The sequence below is a fragment of the Citrus sinensis genome, chromosome 5 (genome assembly GCF_022201045.2).
Source record: "Citrus sinensis cultivar Valencia sweet orange chromosome 5, DVS_A1.0, whole genome shotgun sequence".
In the NCBI taxonomy this organism is placed as follows: domain Eukaryota; kingdom Viridiplantae; phylum Streptophyta; class Magnoliopsida; order Sapindales; family Rutaceae; genus Citrus; species Citrus sinensis.
In genome coordinates this window covers 35,557,244-35,566,070 of record NC_068560.1, presented here as the reverse complement: position 1 = coordinate 35,566,070, position 8,827 = coordinate 35,557,244, and the positions used below count along the sequence as shown (strand labels likewise).

Here is an 8,827-nt window from a genome sequence, read left to right as displayed (position 1 = left end):
GTATTCAAACAAAATAATAATAATAATAATAATAATAACATCAATCTAAATTTAAAAATCACAAGTTTGATGTCAAGCTACCATAAATTTAGTAGAATAACGGTTTTTAAACAATTTTCCTACTTATTTTGGCTAGACCTGCGATGGTGATATAATTAACTGTATAAATTTAGCAATTTCAAAATCATTTATGGATTTATCATACTGAAAAATAAGTTTTTTTTTATATTTGCTTTAAAATTTTATTTTCTATTTTTTAAATAATGGACCAAATATTATAATAAAATCACAATTAAGATAATTTTCTTTTATAGATGGCGAGAATTTTTCATATTTTAAAAGAATTTTCGGCAGTAAGAAATTTTTTTGGACATTTAAAAAGAGTTGAGCAATAATTTCTCGTTTTTTTCAGTTATAAGAAACTAGTGTATTTAAAAGAAACATTAGGCGTTTAAGGAGTGAAGTTATAAAAAAAAAAAATCATTTTGATTGATTTTTTAATGCAGTAATTAACACATTCAGATATTTTGTATTTCTGATCTACTTTGTCTAACAACAAAAACGAGTGTAATTAAGTCAAAGTACAGGGGCCTTAACGAGAAAAGAAAAGAAAAGAAAATCAGAGAAGCGCGTAAAACCAAACCCCGATAATTCGTTACTTGCTGACACCACGCTCCAAATTTGTATGGACAGAAGCGAGTGGAGTGGTCGCTTTGCTTTTCACTCCAGCCTATCGCATATCGCCCCCATGCTTCTTAGTTGTCCAATTCTTATTTGTCAGCTCTCATTTACCCCATGATATATCTCTAGACTAAAATATCCTGAAAATTTACTCCACGTTTGTCACCTCCTCATTTAATTTATTTACGTAATAGCCTCTTCAATTTCCTTTATAATAACCCACCACCTGCCTCACCCTCACACTCTGCCTCATCAATCCATCTTCTTCTCCCAAAAAGAAAAAAAAAAGCTCTTTTCTCCAAAGATGGGTTTGTTCAGATCACCAACCATGGCCATGTTTTTACTTTTTCTCTTCACTGTATCATCTGCCTTGGACATGTCGATTGTATCTTATGATAAAACCCATGAGTCAAAATCTAGCAGCTGGAGGACCGACGATGAGGTTATGGGTATGTTCGAGGCCTGGTTTGTGAAGCATGGCAAGGCTTATAACGCTTTGGGTGAAAAAGAGAAAAGGTTTGAGATCTTTAAGGACAATCTTAGGTTTATTGATGAACATAACTCAGAGAACCGGACCTACAAGGTTGGGTTGAACCGGTTTGCTGATTTGACCAACGAGGAGTACCGGTCCATGTATCTGGGTGCACGCTTTGGTGCTAAAAGGACTTCCTTGAAATCAAAGAGGAGCGATCGTTATCTGCCACGTGTCGGCGAGGCGTTGCCGGACTCTGTTGATTGGAGGAAGAAAGGAGCTGTCGCTGAAGTTAAAGATCAAGGAAGCTGTGGTAAGTTTTTTTATTGTTTTCATTTACTTTTTCTTTTTTAGATTTTATTCGTTACCTGCAGTACTTTAATTATTATCTTAAAATTATGAATGAATCGATTGCGGAGAGGAGAGGAAAGGAAAGGGTATGTTTGGTATTTTAAGGATGATTAGAGTTAGAAGAATCTGCACTGCTTCCGGTTGGGGGCAGTTGTGCTAAGTTGACCGGTTAGGACTATTACTGTTATTTTTTAATCTTTTCCATCAATTAGAATCTGGTTTTTGTGAATTTCTTTTTTTCTCCGACACTGTTATTATGATTATTTTTTTAAAGTGCTGTTTCGTTCTCGGACTTTTGGCGAGAGTTCGGAGGCTTGGGCCACTGTGATAATCAATGGTCCAAATTGAGTTTTCCCTTTTTTATTGTTTTGTCGAAAAACAATAAAGAGAAAAACTGACAAGAAATTAGGAAGTGTGAAAACAAGAAGATATCTTCTGACGGAAGGCTCGAGATATTTTCTGTTTTCCCTCAAGAGAAAATGTTTTCCAAATGAAAATAAAAAGAACTATGTCTGGATGGAATCTTGTTTGGCTGTCCTGACGTGGCCAGAGCTTGTTGGTTGAACATAGCTGCCATTGGGTACAGAGTGGCGGGCCTTTTTAAAAACTGTAGTAATATTTTTTGTGTGTTCAGTAGACGTGAAAATCGTATTCCTATCACTTTTGGTGATAGGTGGTAACACCACAAAATTTTATTACGTGTCAGTGGGCTGGGCCGCTTGTCAGTGTGTCAGTTGACTTCATCTGCATAATTATTAAAGCTCTGAACAAAATAAGTGCGTTTATTTTGTTTATTTGTACAGGATATTGGTAATTCATTTCACCACCTATGAGCTTCGAGCTTGATATCTTGTTCCGTTCTAATAAGAGATTTTAGGGATTAGTCCTTAGATAATAATTATTACGCCATAACTTGTATTAGTCAATTGTCCTGTAGTAGCAAGTTAATTATTTTTTTATTTATCATTAAAGTTGTAGTATGGTAAAACCTGTCAATGAGAGATATTAAACATTTTATGTCCTACAAGTCTTTTGCTGTCTTATTCAACCTCAATCCATCATTCTGAACAAACTTAATAACTCAGAATTATATGAAGTGATGATTTTTTTTACCCTACCCAACTTTTGTAGGTAATAAATCAACTGATATAGATACAAAACATATTCAAGTATTGAGTTGTCTAAGTACATAACTTGGTTAGAAATTCAGAAAGCAAATTATCTGTTGCTCTCTGTGTCGTGTGATTCTAACCATTATTTGATTGTATCTCGCTTGAATGAAGGGAGTTGCTGGGCATTTTCAACCATTGCTGCTGTAGAGGGTATAAACAAGATTGTTACAGGTAGCCTGATCTCACTATCCGAGCAGGAGTTGGTGGATTGTGATACATCATATAATGAAGGATGTAATGGTGGTTTGATGGACTATGCATTCGAGTTCATTATTGATAATGGAGGTATTGACACAGAAGAAGATTACCCCTACAAAGCCATTGATGGTAGCTGTGACACATATCGGGTAGGTATTTTTACTCTATTGTTTTACGAAGAAATGCCATACTATATAATGGAGGATCATTCTAAGCCTTTGGTTTTTGGCTTTGTCAGAAAAATGCCAAAGTAGTTACAATTGATGACTATGAAGATGTTCCCCTAAATGACGAGAAAGCTTTGCAAAAGGCAGTTGCAAATCAACCCGTGAGTGTTGCCATTGAAGGAGGTGGCATGGCATTCCAGTTATATGAATCGGTAACTTTCATCTCTTCATGGCACTTGTCACATTTTAGATTTAGGGATGTTGCTATTATCTAGATACAAAGTATTTGCATTTTGCAGTTCTGAAAAGATATGGTTGAGACAATACTGGATGGTATTTGAACAAAAATTATTGTATTTCTAATGGTTTCTAAACAGGATCAGGAAGAGTCTTGTGTGTGTCTGATCTGTTTTAAGGAAGTCTCAAGTATATTTTTCTGTCTTTGCAAATTTTCAGGGTATATTTACGGGAAGATGTGGGACATCTCTGGACCATGGTGTTACTGCTGTTGGATATGGCACAGAAAATGGAGCTGATTACTGGATTGTGAAGAATTCATGGGGCAGTAGCTGGGGAGAGGGTGGCTATATTAGGATGGAGCGTAACGTGGCTGGCACTCTCACGGGCAAGTGTGGAATTGCCATGGAGGCCTCATATCCCATAAAGAAAGGCCAAAATCCTCCCAACCCCGGACCGTCTCCTCCATCTCCAACAAAGCCTCCTGCTGTGTGTGACAATTATTACTCTTGCCCTGAGAGCAACACTTGCTGCTGTGTCTTTGAGTATGGTAACTCTTGCTTTGCATGGGGATGCTGCCCGCTTGAGGCTGCCACCTGCTGTGATGACCACTATAGCTGCTGCCCACATGACTATCCCATCTGTAATGTTCGTGCTGGGACCTGCTTGATGGTAAGATATGCTAAATTTTGCTGGTACGCTGGGCTGTTCTAGGCTTTGCAGCAGTGTGCCAAAGACCAATGGGCAAATATTTCGATATTCATGTTTTAAATTCAAGCTATTTGGTTGCATTGCATGATATTATTAAGAAATCGTTTGATGTTTTTCTTTTGAGCTTTCAAGTTTAAATTTAGCAGTCCTGGTCTTCTCTTTTTGATTATTTTTTTATTTTTCTTATGTGCTTTCTTGAATTTTCTGCAACAGAGCAAGGACAACCCATTGGGAGTGAGGGCATTGCGACGCACCCCTGCTAAACCTTACTGGGCTCATGGAAATCAAGGTGGAAGTAGCAGTGCTTAATTATAGTTGGCACTGTAAGAGCAGTGGAAGGCCGAAGGGAGGATGAAGATATTCGTGCTTGTGAATGAGTTTCTCCCCGGCCTTAGTTCATTTTACTGCATTTCATTTCAAACGTTAATGTACCGGCAGGTGGATGGTCTGTTAAATATTTATTCGGACGTTGGTTTTGTATATAGCGTTGTAAGTTATCTATCTGCGTTGAATCCGAACAATGCACAAACAAATTGTTGTTATCTATTTCCAATGTCCTCCACCAAATCCCTGGCATCATTCAGCGGAGGCTTTTATGAATTGATATTTAACGATTCTTCTTGAATCACGAACATTTGAATTACGCATGCTCTTGTTGTTTAGGAGTAGAAGATTTATAATTGTGTTCAGTGCACGACAATATTGTTTTTGGAGGTCGGTCTGAATCTGCTTCTGATGAGTTGTGAGCATCCATTGCGTGGGGCACTGTGAACCTAACGTCACATGAAGTGGCAGAGGGGACCCAACTCAAAAATCTCATCATCAATTTTCTTTAAAGAGGTTATATTTCAGGGAAAACCTTAGGTGCAACTGTGGCACCGTGCCACAGTTGCATCTAGCCGTTGGATGCCAGTAGACTCCACCAATCTAACTGCATCCAACGGCTAGATGCAACTGTGGCACGGTGCCACAGTTGCACCGTAGCCTAATCCTATATTTCAATGGAAAAGTTGTCTCTATCGACAGGAATTCCACGAATCCCGTGGTGGGAAGGCTTGGTATGCAAGCTACTGGGCTCCCAGCTTTGCTGGGCAGAAAAGCCAAACTTTGCCAATTTGTTTTTCGATAGTTTTAATTTCTCATCCAAAAATTTTGAATTTCCATTTTCCAGTAATATAGCAGTGAAAATGAAAGTGCATGAAAAAGCAAATATTTTCACGGTTGCCTTCTTCTGAGGAGGATGGCACAGGCACGGCCTTTGCCTTGGAGGGAACTTCCCTTCTGCAGCTAAAACCTGTCAGGGCCTCAGTGAACAGAGTTAGCTTAGCCCTAGAATTCCTCAAATACCTCTTACAAGAAATCCATTAACCAATTTCCGTATTGGTTAATGAAAGAACTTTGAGACACCTTCTAAATCACATAACCACATAATTGGTGTGTTCGGGTTTCAGGTATCACAATTTTATTCTAATAAAACATAGGGGTCTTTATAATAGTTGTCAGTATTATCATCAAATTTATCAATCGTAAAAATTTACCAACATTCGGGAGAAAGTTTAACTTGTGGTTTTAAATCTACTCACATTTTAGGACGAAGCATCACAATTGCATTCTGGTTCTATCTGATGCTGTATCACCAAAATAGAAATGGTATTGCAAGTTGCTAACAAAGGGTCCTGCCGGGCTGTATTGGTTTATGATAAAATCTTGGATCCATTCCATGCCAAATGAATCCGTCAACCAAGCTGGTCAGTGAGTTGTCATGTGTCAGACGATTAGATCGTAGGCCAATGCTTGAAATAAGCATGCACTGGCCATCACAGATTCTCCACTTCACAACCTGCCTTCCGCTGCTATTGGTCTGCAAGCTGAGACTGCAAGAGAAGGGGATCAGTAAACATATATGGCAAGTTTGGTTTGAAGATAGCAGAGGAGAGGAAAAGAAAAGAGGAGCGGGGAAAGAGATTAAAATTGAGATTTACTCTCTCTTTCCCTCATTTTCTCTCCCCCTCTCTCTTTTCTGTTACTCTCTTCTCATTTTTTCAAATCAAATGGAGTTTATTGATAGTGTTTCATATTAAGGATGACATCTAACCACAATGGGTTGCTTGCATCATATATTACAAAATCACGACTCCTTTTCTTGGATAAAATGATGTCCCAAAAATTCTGTAAGTTGAGGTTGGGGACCATCCATTTTGTCGGAGGTTGGTTACCAAATGTCGCATACAACTTGATCGTGAATTTATCTTCAGTCATATTTCATCTTCATATGCTTTCAGGGGACCACTACATATGGTGGACTCCAACACACTAAGCGATGGGGACTAGACCACGGGCGTTGCGACCCGCATAGCCACCCAAACCTTGCGCCCAACAAAAGGGGAACGACTTTCTCATAACTATAAATCAGTCTTCATTATGAAAGCTGGCCTTGATTATTAGTAACCTTAACTTATAGATTCAGTTTTGGTAGCTTTTGAGCTTCAAGTACAAAGCTGTTTCATTTCAATTCTCTCATCACACCAGTGTCTAGCTACATTACGAAACAATTAAAAATTTGCAGTACCACTATCACGCAGCATCTGCATTGCTACTTTTGCAATTGCACATTGTTGACATCCAAACAGGCCGAAAGGAGAAAAGAAATTTAGAAAAGAAGACGAACCAAATGCATTCAGTTTTCCATGGCCATTGGCGTAGTGTGAAAGGAATATTCTCAAGTTACATCTATCACATGATACCTCGATACATTTTTAAGGGATGCCTTTTTATGAACAAAGCAACAATGGGGCATGAGCAGGGGACTGTAAAGCCATAACATTAGCTCCTTGCCTTTATTACTATAAATTAATTTGGTTCTCCTAATTAATTGAAATTTAGAGCACTGTCTTCCTCTCTCAGAGGTTCAAATCCCAGTTCCCCCACCACCATATCCTGTAAGTTAGTGTTTATATACACCTGCTTTTGTTCTTCATCATCTAATAGGCGTGAGGACTCCACTTTTCTATCAGCAACGTGGACTTTGCTTACAACACCACTGTGATCATCTTTCAATCTCTTGCATGTAGCATTGATTCTACTGCTGTTGTTCATCAGAGTTGCGCTGGGAGATTCATTGACATAACAGGATGGGGTCACCGAAGGTAGCTTTGATAGCAGAGCTCCAAGGCTACATGACATGGTTGGCATAAGAGGAGGTATTGACCAAATAGGTGCTCCTGCAATTCCAATTTGAGGGCTGTTCCAACCTATGTTAATAGATTTGAGCGGAGAATCTTCAGGTATTTCATGGAGCAATCTTTTTGCTCCAGTTAGGAGGCACTTGTTATCGGCTAAGAGAGCTGTTTCCTGGCTTTCCATTGTATGATTATTGGGTTTGATGATGTATGGAAAATGGACTGGCAGATATGGCCTTTGTATGGCAAAGAAACCAGGAATGCTCTGAAGGTAGCTGAATTTCCTCTGCACGCTGATCACCAGATTGAGATCTTCCACAATCTGAAAGAATTTATCAGTCGTAATTTAATTTAACGTACAAAACATAATATATATATATATATATATAGAGAGAGAGAGAGAGAGAGAGAGAGAGAGAGAGAGAGAGAAGATAGACCTTATCAAAGGAGCCCAGTTGAATGATGCCTTCTCTCACAGAAATGATAGCAATTGTCTGTAAAATAGATTAAACTTATCATATGTTATAGTTGGGCTCAATCTTGAGTACTCACACAGACATGTCTATTTTACACTTCTGAAAATAGATAGTGTAAAAATGCCCACCTGAATTCCTGAATTAAATTGAAATTCCCAAGCCTTGGGTTGCTGTGTCAAGTAAGAAACAAAATCATGATAAGAGTCAGGATAGAAAGAAAAGGATTACATTTCGTGCATGCATCCATTCAACAGAAAAGTTGTCCCGATTTCCTTACAGGATCAATAGAAGCATTCCAAGAGGAGGTGAAGCCAGGTTCACTTTCTGTTGTGGCTTCTTTAAACACCCACTTATGACTGTTGTCTGCTGCAACTTTACCCACTAATCTGGAACCAAGCAGCACGCACATTGTCAATTCGAATTTTCCAACTCGGTTTCTTTGTCTCATTTAAGAAAGTTGGAAAAACAAAGCAGAGGATTATTAATTCTCACCCTTCTCCAAAATTATAAACTTCATGAGACATTTTGAAGAAGATATCAGCTCCAAACCTCCCTTTCATATATCCACTTCCGGCACGTTCACATTCAAAAAAATCACAGAACCCATCTTCCCAAACAAGAATCCTGAAATAAAATTCCATTTCAAGAACTCAACTTAAACCAAATGAAACTTGAGTTTGGTACTATGCTTCCCAGTTACCAGTTCCTTTTATTGCCTTTGGAGCGATCAAGAGCACTGCCTCCACGATCCCACCTGCAACAAAGCAATGTGATGATCTACGAACACTAATAACTAATTAGACATGAACTTACTATTGAAAGTTGACATATGACATAGTTCTATTTATCTTACTTTGGTGGAGGATAGTTCCTAGGCAGAATCCTCCAAAAGACAGCGTACACCCACTTCGAGGAATTAGAAGAATCAGAACGTGAACATAAGCTTCTCAGCGTGTGCTGCAAGAGACAGTTAAGCATGGGAAGTCCACCGTCCATTAGAAGCCACCACGAGAAAATGATTCCTAGTTTCATGTCACAAATTAAAAGGAAAAACGTGAACTAGAACAATTATCAACCCCCAAGCGCAATGACTCAAGAGTGTTTTAAAGACGCTCATAACGATTGCAGTACTACAGTGCCCCATCTCAGTTAGTTTTATGGCGGGACCCCTTATACCAATGAG

General features: G+C 38.6%; 2 protein-coding genes across 2 annotated transcripts; one reads left to right on the top strand and one right to left on the bottom strand.

The window, feature by feature from the left end:
* The first annotated feature begins 909 nt into the window (after positions 1–909).
* Positions 910–4,632, top strand: LOC102623323 (cysteine proteinase mucunain). Its single transcript, XM_006473212.3, has 5 exons — positions 910–1,466; positions 2,788–3,023; positions 3,113–3,253; positions 3,498–3,950; positions 4,203–4,632. Exons 1-5 carry the CDS (start codon positions 986–988, stop codon positions 4,296–4,298), a joined length of 1,407 nt encoding a protein of 468 aa, XP_006473275.2. The 5' UTR covers positions 910–985; the 3' UTR covers positions 4,299–4,632.
* A 2,006-nt stretch (positions 4,633–6,638) lies between these two features.
* Positions 6,639–8,827, bottom strand: LOC102623623 (uncharacterized). Its single transcript, XM_006473213.4, has 7 exons — positions 8,498–8,827; positions 8,345–8,398; positions 8,137–8,268; positions 7,922–8,030; positions 7,773–7,814; positions 7,606–7,662; positions 6,639–7,490 (listed from the first exon to the last, which is right to left on the bottom strand). Exons 1-7 carry the CDS (start codon positions 8,674–8,676, stop codon positions 6,858–6,860), a joined length of 1,206 nt encoding a protein of 401 aa, XP_006473276.2. The 5' UTR covers positions 8,677–8,827; the 3' UTR covers positions 6,639–6,857.

Coding starts and splice junctions, on each gene's coding strand:
- LOC102623323 (XM_006473212.3), top strand. CDS start 986: ATGGGTTTGTTCAGATCACCAACCATGGCCATGTTTTTACTTTTTCTC. Junction 3,024..3,112: donor GTAGCTGTGACACATATCGG/GTAGGTATTTTT, acceptor TGGCTTTGTCAG/AAAAATGCCAAAGTAGTTAC. Junction 3,951..4,202: donor GTGCTGGGACCTGCTTGATG/GTAAGATATGCT, acceptor TTTCTGCAACAG/AGCAAGGACAACCCATTGGG.
- LOC102623623 (XM_006473213.4), bottom strand. CDS start 8,676: ATGAAACTAGGAATCATTTTCTCGTGGTGGCTTCTAATGGACGGTGGA. Junction 8,399..8,497: donor AGGAACTATCCTCCACCAAA/GTAAGATAAATA, acceptor GCTTTGTTGCAG/GTGGGATCGTGGAGGCAGTG. Junction 8,269..8,344: donor AAAGGCAATAAAAGGAACTG/GTAACTGGGAAG, acceptor ATTTTATTTCAG/GATTCTTGTTTGGGAAGATG.